This window comes from Nomascus leucogenys, chromosome 12 (genome assembly GCF_006542625.1).
Source record: "Nomascus leucogenys isolate Asia chromosome 12, Asia_NLE_v1, whole genome shotgun sequence".
NCBI lineage: Eukaryota > Metazoa > Chordata > Mammalia > Primates > Hylobatidae > Nomascus > Nomascus leucogenys.
In genome coordinates this window covers 4,725,922-4,740,807 of record NC_044392.1, presented here as the reverse complement: position 1 = coordinate 4,740,807, position 14,886 = coordinate 4,725,922, and the positions used below count along the sequence as shown (strand labels likewise).

Below are 14,886 nucleotides of genomic sequence, written 5' to 3'. Positions count from 1 at the left end.
TCCAAGTTATAATTATTTTTTATTGCTTTTTATTTGTCTCAAAATTACTTTTCAGTTAAGTCTGGTGATTTGATTTAAATATTTGAGACTTATGGCCAGGCGCGGTGGCTCACACCTGTAATCCCAGTACTTTGGGAGGCCGAGGCGGGCGGATCAAGAGGTCAGAAGTTCGAGACCAGCCTGGCCAACATAATGAAACCCCGTCTCTACTAAAAATACAAAAATTAGCTGGGTGTGGTGGAGGGCGCCTGTAGTCCCAGCTACTTGGAAGGCTGAGGCAGGAGAATCGCTTGAACCCAGGAGGTAGAGGTTGCAGTGAGCCGAGATCACGCCATTGCACTCCAACCTGGGGGACAAGAGCCAGACTCCATCTCAAAAAAACAAAAACAAAAACAAAAAAAAGAGACTTACTATCCCTCCCCACCTCATGAGTTGTTTCTTTTCTCTCTCTTTCTCTTTTTTTTTGAACCCAGGCTGGAGTTCAGTGGCACAATCATGGCTCACAGTAGCCTTGACCTCCTTGGTTCAAGTGATCCACCTTAGCCTCCTGAGTAGGTGGGACCACAGGTGTGCGCCATCATGCCTGGCTAATTTTTTAGTTTTTTTATAGAAACAAAGTTCCACTATGTTACCTAGGCTGGTCTCAAACTCCTGGGCTCAAGCAAGCCTCCCACCTCAGCTTCCCAAAATGCTGGGATTATACCTGTGAGCTACTGCACCCAGGTGTAAGTTGTTTCTTTAGTAGTGGGCATACAGTTTGCCATTTGGGATTGGTCCAGATGCCTAAACTGAGTTTGTTTATTTCATTTGATGTGGTTGGAGCATCTGCTTTTTTCAGTCCGTGGCCTGGCACTCTCAGAATTGTTTGTTGGTTTCAACAATTAGGAATGACAAAAGAGCACCTATACTTTGCCCTTGCAGTGCTTAAAAAATTTTTTATTTTAAATTTTTGTGCGTTCATAGTAGGTGTATGTATATATTGGGTATATGGGATATTTTGATACAGGCATACAATGTGTAATAATCACATCAGGGTAAATGGGATATCTCTCACCTCAATCATTTCTCCTTTGTGTGACAAACAATCCAATTATACTCTTTTAGTTATTTTAAAATATACAATTAAGCTATTATTAACTATGTAGTCACTCTGTTTTGCTATCAAATACTTTTGAAGAAGTGCTTTTTTACAGGTTCTCATCCATAGACTTTAAGAAGATAGCTTTTTCACATACCTTAAAGTGCTCCAAATGCCCTTCTGTTCAAAGAGAACAAGCTGACGTCCCTTGACCTGTTAACCATACTCCAGGTCCTCTAGATTTCCCTACATTTTTACTTTCATTATGATTTACTCAGTTGCTGCTAATATTTGCTTTCTCATCAAGAGTCAGAATAGTCTCATTTGCCATGGGAAGAGATGTTGGTGTTCTGCTTTAGTTATCACTTTGCCATATCTTTTCTTTGCAGACCCCATATCATGTGAACCTCCTCCTGGCTGGCTATGATGAGCATGAAGGTCCAGCGCTGTATTACATGGACTACCTGGCAGCCTTGGCCAAGGCCCCTTTTGCAGCCCACGGCTATGGTGCCTTCCTGACTCTCAGTATCCTGGACCGATACTACACACCAAGTAAGTATTAATACTCTAGGGAGGGAGCAGTGGCAGAGCCCTGCCCTCAGCTACTTCCCAGGTTTGTCCACCCTTGGAGGTGGGTGGCCAGGGCTTGAATAGGATGGATCCTAAGAAGCATAAGCAGGTCCCCCTCTGGAAGCTGCAGTCTTCTGTCGGTCAGTAGGGTCTTCCCAAAGCTGACGTAAGTCCCTTTTTTTGCCAGTCAAAATGAGATAGTACATATCTCTAGAGCTGGGTTTTGTTTTGAAGGAGGATTGGAATAGATGTCATAGTGAATAAAACATTTTTATTGGGTTCTAAAGTTCTTCAGTTCTAAGAATTCAAGTTTTTTCACTTATTTTGCTTTGCCTAGATGCCTTTTGGCATCTCAGTAAAGAATGAGTGTGTAAAGCAAGTAGCTGTGTATTTGTTTGGAATTTGCAAGGATGAACAGGTCCCCAGCATGACAACTGAAGGTTTCTTTGCTTAAACAGCAAAGCTTTCTAAGGCTACAAATCTGAGCCTTCCCTTGGTTGTCACCTAATGGCTGCCCCCTCTTGAAAGAAAAAGCTGTTGCTCTACTTGTCCATAAAGCGTCAGCTTGGCAAAACTTCAGATACAGGGATGCTTTTTTAAAATTTTATTTTTTAGTTGACAAATAATAATTGTACATATATTCATAGAGTACATCATGATGTTTCAATACATGTAATGTAAACAGATCACGGTAGTTAGTACATCAGTCATCTCAAACATTTATCATTTTGTGTTGGGAACATTTAGTATCCTCCTTCTAGCTATTTGAAACTATATATTGTTAGCCATAGTCATTTTACAGTGGTATAGAACAGTAGAACTTATATTCCTCTGTCTATCCATAATTTTTTTTTTTTTTTTTTGGTTTGAGACAGAGTCTCCCTCTGTCGCCCAGGCTGGAGTGCAGTGGAGTGATCTTGGCTCACAGCAACCTCTGCCTCCCAGGTTCAAGCGATTCTCGTGCCTCAGCCTGCCAAGTAGATGGGATTACAGGCGTGTGCCACTGTGCCTGGCTAGTTTTTGTATTTTTTGTAGAGATGGGGTTTCACCATGTTGGCCAGGCTGGTCCAGAACTCCTGACTTCAAGTGATCCACCCGCCTTGGCCTCCCGAAGTGTTGGGATTACAGGCCTGAGCCACCACACCCTGCCAATTTTGTATCTTTTAACAAATGTCCCCCATCCCTTACAGAGGATTTCTCAGCCTCTAGTATCCTCTATTCCACTTTTTACTTCTATGAGATCAGCCTTTTTAGCTTCCACATATGAGTAAGAACGTGCAGTGTTTTAACTTTGTTCCTGGCTTATTTCACTTAATAGAATATCCTCCAGTTCCGTTCATGTTGAATGACAGTATTTCCTTTTTTATGGATGAATAGTATTTCATGGTGTATATATACCACATCTTCTTTATCCATTGATCTGTTCTCGGACACCTAGGTTGGTTCCATATCTTGGCTATTGTGAATAGTGTTGCAGTAAACACTGGGGTGCAGTGTTTCCCCAGTGATATAATGATTTCATCCAGTATAATGATTTCCTTTCTTTTGGATAAATTCCCAGTAGTGGGACTGCCAGATCATATGGTAGTTCTATTTGTAGTTTTTTGAGGGACGGCCATACTGTTCTCCCTAGTGGCTATACTAGTTTGCATTCCCACCAACAGTATATAAAGAATTTCCTTTTCTCTACATCCTTGCCAGCATTTGTTGTTTTTTGTCTTTTTGATAATAGCTATTCCTAACTGGGATGAGATGTTACCTCATTGTGGTTTTGATTTGCATTTCTGTGATGATTAGTGATGTTGATAATTTTTTCCATATATTTATTGGCCATTTGTATGTCTTTTGAAATGTCTATTGAGATCATATGCCCATTTTTTAATCGAATTTTTGTTCTCTATTGAGATATTTCAGTTCCTTATATTTTCTGGATATTAACTCCCTGTTGGATGAGTAGTTTGCATGTATATTCTCCCATTCTTTAGGTTGCCTTTTCACTTTATTGTTTCCTTTGCTGTGCAGAAGCGTTTCAGTTTGATATAATCCCCTTTGTTTATTTTTGCTTTTGTTGCCTGTGTTCATGAGATTATTCATAAAATCTTTTTCCAGATCAATGTCCCGAGGCACCATTTATTGAACAGACTGTCCTTTCCCCCAATGAGTGTTCTTGGTACCTTCATCAAAAGTCAAATGTAGATATGTGGCTTACTTTCTTAATTTCTGTATTCTGCTTAATTGGTCTATGTGTCTATTTTTATGCCAGTAGCATGCTGTTTTGGTTACTACAACTTTGTGGTATATTTTGAAGTCTGGTAGTGGTATCAACTACCAGATTTGTTCTTTTTGTTCAGGATTGCTTTAGCTATTCAGTCTTTTGTGGTTCCATACAAATCTTGGATTTTTTTCCATAATTCTGTGAGGCATGTCATTGGCATTTTGATAGGGATTGCATTGAATATATAAATTTCTTTGGGTAGTATTGTCATCTTCATAATATTAATTCTTCTGATCCATGAGCATGAGATGTATTTCCATTCGTTTGTATCCTCTTCAGCTTATTTCATCAGTGTTTTATAGTTTTCATTATAGAGGTCTTTCACCTCCTTGGTTAAATTTATTCCTAGGTATTTTATTTTCTTTGATTTTTGTGTCTGTTGTAAATGGGATTGCCTTGATTTATTTTTCAGCTAGTTTGTGTATAGAAACACCAATTTTTGTATATTAATTTTGTATCCTGCAACTTTATGGAATTCATTTATCAGATGTAAGCGTTTTCTGGTGGGGTCTTTAGGTTTTTCTATATAGAAGGTCATGTCGTCTGCAAATAGGGACATTTGACTTCCTGCTTTCCAATTTGGGTGCTCTTTCTTTCCTCCTGTTGCCTAAGTGCTCTGGTTAGGACTTCCCAGACACAGGGATGCTTTTGTGCTAAGTTCCATCTTCTGACCCCAGTCTTAACCTCGACTTTAGCCTCTGTGGGCAGTGGGTACTTTGGAATTCTTAGCTTTTACAGACTATAGATGAAGCACAGATAACCACTTCTCTCCTTACATTCCATTCTTCACTGTCAGTATTGTAAGAATCTGGCATGTTCATTCTTTTTTGGTACTGCCCTCTCGCTCAACCTTAGCCACACTAGAGCTCCAGGCCACATCTTGAAAAGAATTAGCCTGGCTTCCCAGTGACTTTCTTGATTTGGCATCTGTCAGTAATACAGCTGATTTGCCCACCAAAATAACCACTAGCCACCCCTGAAGCCTGAGTGCATAACACGTCGTCCCCGTTTGCCATGCCCACAGACAGTTCCTTTGGCTCCTATTTGGGGAAAGTCTCAGCCCCATCCTATGAATTCTCTTCCCATTGTTAAACAGAGACCCAGCTGGGAAAACAAGGCTGAAATTCTGACCCGTCCTCTCTTTCCCTGATTTGCAGCTGACTAGGGCAGATGGAATTGATTTAAACTCTGGACTAAGGGGGAGTGAAAGGGGTGGGTTATGATAAAGAGAGGCAGGCTGCTGGACTTCTTCAGAGGCGGGCCCTGGCCAGGGAAGGCAGAATTCCTTCATGCTTACCCTTCACTGTAGCAAATCAATTTGCAGTGGCTTGTAGCTGCTGGAGCACTGGGTCTGGGGCACCCCCAGCTGCATGTGAAGTAAGTTGGTTGCAGGTTAGAAGGCAAAGTATTTTTTGCCTTTTCCGTTTGTGTGGCACTCAGACCTGAAGAAGCCAGCTTTGATTAAGATTTGAAACTTGATCAAAAGCTGCTGAGAGTTGGTTATAATGACACCACTGGAAGTACTTGGTCTCTGTGTTCTCTTTCAGCTATCTCACGTGAGAGGGCAGTGGAGCTCCTTAGGAAATGTCTGGAGGAGGTGAGTAGTTCCCATAGGATCCTGAAAGGAATGTTTGTCTCTCTGTTTGCCAGTGTTGTTCCTGTTCCTCAGTTATACTTTTTCAGATTTTTGCCAGAAGGTGTAATACATACCCACTAACCAGATGTGAAGTTGCTACCAGGGATAGAGTTTGGTGTGGATAGCAAGCTCATTTTTCTCTCACAGATTACCTCCTCAATGTCAGTTTTAGGATTTAATTCTTTCTGGTTTATGCAAACCAGTGGTTCTCAAATTTTAGTGTGTATAAGTGTCACCTGGGAAACCTGTTAAACAGATTGCCATCTCTGCCCCAACCTTCAATTCTGAGTCCACTGTTCTGAGGTACAAACTGGGAAGCTCTGCTTTAACTGGCAGTCCCAGGTGATTTTGCTACAGGTGGTAACTGAGGCTGTACTTGAAGAACTTCTGCCCTAGACTTTATTCTATTTTTTTATTTGAGATGGAGTTTCACTTTTGTTGCCCAGGCTGGAGTGCAGTGGCACGATTTCAGCTCACTGCAACCTCTGCCTCTGGGTTCAAGCAATTATCTTGCCTTAGCCTCCCGAGTAGCTGGGATTACAGGTGCCCACCACCATGCCCGGCTAATTTTTTGTATTTTTAGTAGAGACAGGGTTTCACCATGTTGGCCAGGCTGGTCTTGAACTCCTGACCTCAGGTGATCCGCCTGCCTCGGCCTCCCAAAGTGCTGGGATTACAGGCGTGAGCCACCATGCCCAGCCCTGCCCTAGACTTTATACCTGCTCTGTTCTTGTGCCACCTGTAATTGCCATACTGCCTGCTCCCTTAATAGTGTACGAGTCTTTGTAATCTGTGAGAAAAAGCCTTCCCTAAGAATTCAGGAGGACCATAGAAAGCAACTAGGAAGCTTTGGGTAGAAGGGGAGAGTAGACTTTGGTTTTCGAGGGCAGGATTACAGAACACACCCTTTCTAATACTACCCCTTAGAGTCTAAGGCTTTGGGTATGGATGGAGAATGGGGAGGTCAAAAACCAGCCACATTAGTTTTTTTTCATTATTTTACTGTTCCTGTGGCTTAAGGATGAACTTGAACTCGTGGTTTAGTAAGAGAGTAGGAAGATAAGAGCAGGAGCATTGGGAGTAATGTCAGTTTGCTTCTTACACAAACCTTTTGTTTTCAGTCCACAGTGCCCACCCCCCTGGCTTTTTTTTTTTTTTTTTTTTTTTTAAGAGACGGGTCTCGCTTTGTTGCCCAGGCTAGAGTGGAGTGCAGTGGCACCATCATAGCTCACTGCAGCCTGGACTTCTGGAACTCAAGCGATCCTCCCAAGTAGCTGAGACTACAGACAGGCACCACCATGCCCAGCTCATTATTTTTAAGAGATGGGGTCTTGCTATGTTACCTAGGCTGGTCTTGAACTCCTGGGCTCAAGATATTCTCCCACCTCAACCTCCCAATTACAGGCCTGAGCCACGGCTCCTGGCCTCTGCTTTGTTCTGAGGACAATCACTCTTTGTTAGCTTATTATCTTGAGACATTTTAAGAGAGACGTCTGTGTTTACCAGACTGATAGGTAACAGACTATGGGGAACAGAACACTGGATTGTCTCATTCTTTCATCAGCTGACTGACCAGAGACAGGCTCTTAGCTGCACCTCCCAGTTCAGCCTCCCTGCCTCCCAGTCATCCTCCAGCTGCCATTTGGGTACCCTCTACCACTAGAGTACTAGTGCCCTACTGCCAACTGCCTCTAATAGAATATCAGTCCCACAAAAGCAGGGATTTTTGTTTGCTTGTATTCCCAGTGTCTAGAACAGAGCCTGGCACATAGCACTTAGTAATTATTTGTTGACTGATTTCCTCCATGTCTCTCTGCAGCTCCAGAAACGCTTCATCCTGAATCTGCCAACCTTCAGTGTTCGAATCATTGACAAAAATGGCATCCATGACCTGGACAATATTTCCTTCCCCAAACAGGGCTCCTAACATGTCCTCCCTCCCACTTGCCAGGGAACTTTTTTTGATGGGCTCCTTTATTTTTTTCTACTCTTTTCAGGTACACTCTTGATAAATGGTTAATTCAGAATAAAGGTGACTATGGATATAATTGAGCCCTCTGGTCCAGGTCTCAGTTTACCTAATATTACCTCAGAAAGGATATGGAGGGAAAATGATCTTTTTGCCAGGTCTGACTTTTCTTCCTGCTCCGCCCTCCATTAACGCTCAATACCCTTTAGCAGCTGATGGCCCCACGTTCTACTCCATGCTTGGCTTCCTTTCCAACTAGCTCTTTCATATATTTTACTTGCTAATATCGCCATTCTCTCTAAAGTAGTGGTTCTTTTTGCCCTTAAACTTAAAATTTTTTAATTAATTAATCTGAATGAATCATACATGCACTTAATAAAACATGCAAACAGTACGAAAACATGTAGTGAAAAATATTTCTTCCAGAGCTGGGTGTGGTGGCTTATGCCTGTAATCCCAGCACTTTGGGAGGCCAAGGTGGGTGGATCACGAGGTCAAGAGAGTGAGACCATCCTGACCAACATGGTAAAACCCCGTCTTTACTAAAAATACAAAAATTAGCCGGGTGTGGTGGCACACACCCCTAGTCCCAGCTACTGGGGAGGCTGAGGCAGGAGAATAGCTTGAACCTTGGGAGGCAGAGGTTGCAGTGAGCCTAGATCTTGCCACTGTACTCCAACCTGGCCAACAGAGCGAGACTCCATCTCAAAAAAAGAAAGAAAAATGTTTCTCCCATCCCTATAATCCAATCACCTGCTTCCTGCTTCCCTCCCTGGAGGAAACTTCAGCTACTAATTTCTTATGTTTTTTAAGAGATATTCTGTTACTGTGTAAGGTATACATACATACAGACACATGCTCCATTTAAATTTTTTAGATTTATTTATTTACGTAGAGACAGGGTCTCACTCCAGCCCAGGCTGGAGTGCTGTGACATAATCTTGGCTCACTGCAACCTCCGCCTCCTGGGTCCAAGTGATCCTCCCATCTCAGCCTCCTGAGTAGCTAGGATTACAGGCACACACCACCAATGCCCAGCTAGTTTTTGTGTTTTTCATAGATACAGGGTCTCACCATGTCATTCAGGTTGGTCTTGAACTCCTGGGCTCAAGCAGTTTGCCTGCCTTGGCTTCCCAATGCTGGGATTACAGGTGTGAGCCACTGTGCCCGGCTAAAAAGTATTTTTAATGTTCTACATATTGCTTATTTCACTTAACACTATATTAGAGATTGTTTTATATCATTACATATAGATATGCTTATTCTTGTTGACAGTTGCATATTTTCCATTAAATTGATGGATCATGGGCAGTTAACCAGTTACCTGTTTTACTCAGCCTACCTTTAGAGAACAGTGTGGATGTTTTGTGGTTAAAGCCACTAAAACAGTGGTTCTTAACCAGACGTGTGTTTCAGAATGTTCATCTCACATTTCCAGTTGCTACTGATGCTGCCAGTCTAGGAACCGCATATCAAAACCATTTGGTCTCAGACTAAGATAAACCCTACTTTATCCAATTCTGTGCTCCTCTTAATATCATATACAGATAGGTTTTTGTTTTGTCTGTGATGAAATGTATCATCTAAGATACTACCTACTGATCATAACGTTCATATTAAAGTATTGGGTTAACATTAGATTTGGGTGTCTTATACACTATTTAATACACCAATGATAAATACCTTATACCATAAGAAGAAAGCTAATCATTGAGTAAATGGGAGAAAAGAGATGATTCACATCACTACAGTTGATTCAACCTCCAACACCACCATGAATATGCATAGGTTTGAGCTTTTAGCTAGATTCCTGAGTGTAAGGCATCTATTTTAAAAGTGCCACAGGTTGGCCAGGCGCGGTGGCTCACGCCTGTAATCCCAGCACTTTGGGAGTCTGAGGCGGGCGGATTACCTGAGGTCAGGAGTTCAAGACCAGCCTGGCCAACATGGTGAAACCCCGTCTCTACTAAAAAAATATATAAAAATTAGCCAGGCGTGGTGGCACACACCTGTAAACCCAGCTACTTGGGAGGTTGAGACAGGAGAATTGCTTGAGCCCGGGAGAGGGAAGTTGCAGTGAGCCGAGATCGTGCCACTGCACTCCAGCCTGGCTGACAGAGCAAGACTCTGTCCCCCCCCCCCCCCGGCCCCCCGCAAAAAAAAAGCGCCACAGGTGATTCTGATGCCCTACCCAGTGGAGTGCTGCTACTAAAGCACAGGCTATCCTGCTACGTGATTTTATCTGTACAATGACTGAAATAGCACCTATTCCATGTGGTAGATATGAGAATTCCATGAGGTAATATAGGTAAACGTTTAGTTCAGGGCTTGGCATGTGGTAAGTGCTCAGTAAGTGTATAATGATTGGTAAACTTGTTGTTCTGCATTCAGGCCTCACCAGGGATGACATACGGTTCTCTGCCTTTGAATGTAAGTGTCCCCTGGGCAATCTCAGGCAAGCCTGCAAACCCATCCTGACTCTCAGTGTTTTTTTGCCAACCTGGATCTCTTTCCTGAGCTCCAAATCAACTCATTCCTAGATAGCTCACCCTCCAGATTTAGGGACATCGAACTCAATATGTCTAAAACTGAGCCTTACCATCTGCCACTCTCCAAACCTCTTCTATGACATTCTGTCTTAGAGAATTAGAGCCACCTGGTTTCCCAAGTGTCCAAGTCAGAAACCCAGGCATCATTTATTTTTAATAAACGTTTTATTTTGGAATAAATTTGGTTTTACAGAAAAGTTGCAAAGATAAGACAGTCTCCTTATACACCTTATTCAGTTTCTGTAATGTTAACACCTTCCGTATACCATGGTATATTTGTCAAAACTGAGAAACCAACATTGGTTGGTGTATTAGTATTACTAAGCTCCAGGCTTTATTCAGATTTTACCAGTTTTTCCACTAATTTTCTTCTGTTCTAGGATATAATCCAAGATACAACATTGCATTTAGCTGGGCATCATTTTTATGCCATTCTTTATTGCCTGTCTACATGGCCACCAAGTTCTGGCATTTCTACATCCTAAATCTTTTAATTTTATTAAAATTTTTTATTGTTGTTTTTCAGAGACAGGGTCTTGCTCCATCACCCAGGCTGGAGTACAGTGGCACGATCATAGCTTACAGCAGCCTTGAACTCCTGGGCTCAAGTGAACCTCTTACCCCAGCCTCCCAACTAGCTGGGACTAGAAGGGTGCACCACCACACCCAGCTAAGTTTGTAAAAATTTTTTGTAGAGACAGGGTCTCGCCATGTTGCCTAGGCTGGTCTCAAACTCTTGGCCTCAAGTGATCCTCCCACCTTGGTCTGCCAAAGCACTGAGATTACAGGTGTGAGCCACTGCACCCAGCCTAATCTTTATAAGTCTCCATCCCCATTACTCTGGTTCACTCCCTATCGTTTCTTAGACTATTTAACAGCCTCCTAACTTCACTCTACTTTTAATCTCTTCCCTCTCCAGGTCTTTCTCCATATTTTAAAAAACTAGTTTCACCATCCATTCCTCTCTGCCCTTAAAACTTTCTGGTGGTTTTCCATGGCTTAAGAGAATAAAGCCCAATTCTTTGGTTTGACATGCTAGGCATTCCATAATCCTCTCCTAACCTAACTCCCCACTTTCCTCTCCCTCTTTTACACCTCATAAAGCCTGTGTTCCAACTAAATTTACATGGCCTCGTCATTCACTCATGACTTCACACCTATGTATACTACTATAAGAAGGGTAAGCGTTGCTTTCTGGAACTTTTCTTACAGAGGGGTATGTGTGTGTATGTGTGTGTGGAGTCATGATGTAGTGTGTTCTGTTAACTTCTGTTTTCTTCTGCTGGATTTTAGTTTTTAAAATGCCAGCTGTATCCTAAATCAATTTCCTGAAATTTAAAAAACACTGGGAATGTACCCATTATTTAACACTCCTGGCCAAACACTGTTCAGAATGGAGTTCTGATTAGCTCCCATCTGCTTTCAGGTGATTAATACACAGAAAAACAAATTATTGCTTCCCAGGCTCAGGGTGGGAGGGGGGATAGGTTGGAGAAGAGAGCAGCTGTTTTGCCTCAGGGTAGGGAAGCTTAGCCCTACTAGAGAGGGGATGGGAAGGCAGAAACCTTTAAGAGATGGAAGATGCCGCTGAAATGGCCCAAGAGCTTGGTCTTGCTAGCTGAGCAACCGCTAGGTCTGCCCTGCCTGGAGCCCAGAGTCCTTTCACTTCTGCTCCCCTCAGCCTTTTGACCAAAGCAACAGCAGTGCCCAAGCAAGAGAAAGCGGCGCATTCTTGGGTTCTCTCTAAATGTCTGCTGCTTGCTTAGTCCAGTGTGTGAATTATGTGTTAGTGTGTTTGGGAGAAGAAACCTGCAACTTGCCTTCACTTACCTTCCTTCATGGGAGGGAATGTTTTCAAAGACTGAACTGTTCATATTTACTCTGGAACACTATGATCCTTTAAGAGAAAGTAGGAAAGTCTTTAAACTCCAAATTGGAATGCTTACCCAGTCTAAACACTCTCTGTTTAATTCACAGATACTTGTTTGCAAAAAAGAAGCCATGTAAACAATCTGTGTATACTTTATTTTTTAATTTTTAATTTATTATTATTATTATTATTATTATTATTATTATTATTGAGACAGAATCCCGCTCTGTCACCCAGGCTGGAGTGCAATGGCACGATCTTGGCTCGCTGTAGCCTCTGCCTCCTGGGTTCAAGCAATTCTCCTGCCTCAGCCTTCTGAGTAGCTGGGTTTACAGGCGTGCGCCACTACACCCGGCTAATTTTTATATTTTTGTAGAGACAGAGTTTCCCCATGTTGGCCAGGATGGTCTTGGAACTCCTGACCTCAAATGATCTGTCTGCTTTGGCTTCCCAAAGTGCTGAGATTACAGGCGTGAGCCACTGCACCCAGCCCCCGTGTAAACTTTAATCATCATCTACTTTTCCGTAGGGCTAAACCCAGTTAGAGGCTAAAACGTGATTTATTTTGCTGTGGGGAAAAGAAAAACAACTTAATGGGAAGAATCAAATGCTAAGACCTCATTAGAAGCTTCTTAGGCCACTTAGTGTCCATACCATACTGCTTCCTCTGCACTGTTAACTATCCTGACCGTATGCTGGCTTAGCAGAGCCTCGGGGCACAAGGGCCTGGGAGGACCTGCTTCCCCTTGCTGGAGTGAGGCCTGTGAGCCCTTCTGTAGAGGGCCATGTGATGCAGTGGAAATGAAGGGAGGGTCGGATCACACATGTATGCGTGATCACTTGCTTAGTGACTTTGGGCAAGTTACTTTGATCTACAACTTTCTTGTTTCTAAAATAGGACTTGTTGAGGACTACATTGTCCTTCCTTAGGGAAAGTTGTCCAGCACCTGAAAAGTTTTTGATAAACTAATTTCTTCTGGGTATTTATAACCTTTTATTGATTTGTTACTGTATTCCAGGCATTATATAGAAGTGCTGTATATCTTATTTAATCCCCTCAACTTCCCATAGTCTAAGATAATTTTAGAGGTAGGATGTTTCTTGCCAGGCCCTAGGCTTCAGTTAAAGCAGAGCATACTTCAGCCTTCCCCCACAGTCCTTTCTCTTCCTTTCTGCAGAAAGGATTGAATAACCCAGATAGGGATACTTGGGGAAGGCACTGAGCCTCTTTGTTAAAATGAGGAAAAGCAAATATTAAGTGTTAAAGTCATGCTAGCCCCAAATGAAGACTTTCTTCTTGATGTATTCAGAAGGACTGACTGAAAGGGACTGGAGAGAGGCAGAACTTCTCCCGCATGATTCAGAATTCTTCAGTGCCACATCCGGATACTGCCTCGAGGTATCAGCACCACCTAACATCCTGCTGGCGGGGGGGAGGGTACATACTAGGGGACCCGAAGCTCAGGGTGGCACACCAAGTGAGTGGCAGGGGCAGGGTTAGAACATATCGAGGGTCCCCATGCATTTAGCATGAGGGACAGGCCCCCAGAGGAGGCCCCACTGTGTCCGAAGAGCTTTCACTGGACACATGGGTATGTTGAGGCATTGCAGCTTCTTGGGAAAAAAAGTCACATCTTTGGACCCTTATCCTGAGAGATGATGCCTAGACCCTATGTTTCTAGCACAATCTTCACTTGCAAAGCACCCCAACATCTCTCCCTGACAGCACACTTGCAAAGACATGGGGACAGCAGTGCAGGCAAACAACAGTGAATGCAATGGCCCTGGGGCATAAAGTGGTAGTTTGAGGAACAGAAAGGAAACCAATGTGGCTGGAGCAAAGTGAATGATGAAGAGAGTAGTTTAAGATGAGGCTGGAGAATTAGGCAAAGTCAGATCATTGCCGGACCTGACTTTGAAGGTGTACCAGAGAAAACAGACCCGTTGGGAGACTACTGTAGGAGTCCAGAGAACTAGGGTGTTGGCATAGAAGAAAGAAGATGGACTCAGAATCCATAGTCTTTCTGAAGGATTGAATATAGAGAAAGAACCAAATAGGACTCCCCAGTTTCTGGCTTGAGCAACTGGGTAGAAGGTGGTGTCATCTACTGTGGTGGGACAGTCTGGAAGAGGTCACGATTTTAGTACTTGAGTCATGTGCTCCATTTTGGACATGAGTTTTGAGATGCCTACTAGCCAAGCCGGCAGGCATAAGGCAGATAGCTGTACCTCCAAGTCTGGAGTTCAGGCAGCAGCCTGGGCTGAAGATAAACATTCAGGAATTGGCAGTATTGAGATATTGAAACACATGGGATTGAATGAGACCAATCTAAGGAGACAGTATAGAGAGGGACCTGAGGAAAGCCAACATTTAGAGGTCAAGTAGAGAAGTAGCCAGCTAAGTAGACAGAATTGGGACCAGTGAGGTCATAGGAAACCAGAAGTTAGGAGGCACAGAGGAAACAGAGTTGCAGAAAAGAGCAAGTGGTCAGCCATATCCATTGACTGCTGCTGTTAAATCCAGAAAAAAAGGCCTTGAGATTTGACATTGTGATGACCATGCTGAGTGGACTTCAGCCGACTGGTCGGGAAAAAAGCAGATTGAAGAGGAAATTGGAGGTGAAGAAATGGAGGTAGAGGTGTAGCAATCTTTCAAGAACTTTAACTGCAAAGGAAATAAAGAAATGGGGAAAAGATTTATGTTTTGTAAGGTAAGAGATCCTAGAACATTTGTACTCTGGGGGGTGATCCAGTAATGATTCCGTAGAGAGGGAGACACTGACGATAGGGGACAGAAAAGATGACTGAAGAGTGAAATCCTCAAGACGAGAGTTGGATGAGCGTTGGCCTGATAGACACACACAGTCACCAGCGTTCCGACTGACACCTACACACCACCACCAATGGGCATGGTAACAAATCCACCACCTTTGGGCATG

The 14,886-nt window shown here is 43.0% G+C and overlaps 1 protein-coding gene across 1 annotated transcript in view; it reads left to right on the top strand.

The window, feature by feature from the left end:
• PSMB2 (proteasome 20S subunit beta 2) overlaps positions 1-9,166 on the top strand; it is a 41,159-nt gene extending 31,993 nt beyond the window's left edge. The window contains exons 4-6 of the mRNA XM_003273404.4: positions 1,468-1,630; positions 5,471-5,520; positions 7,379-9,166. Of these exons, the coding sequence (XP_003273452.1) occupies positions 1,468-1,630; positions 5,471-5,520; positions 7,379-7,486 (321 nt within the window). The 3' untranslated portion in view covers positions 7,487-9,166. The remainder of the gene's footprint in view (positions 1-1,467; positions 1,631-5,470; positions 5,521-7,378) is intronic.
• Positions 9,167-14,886: the final 5,720 nt, after the last annotated feature.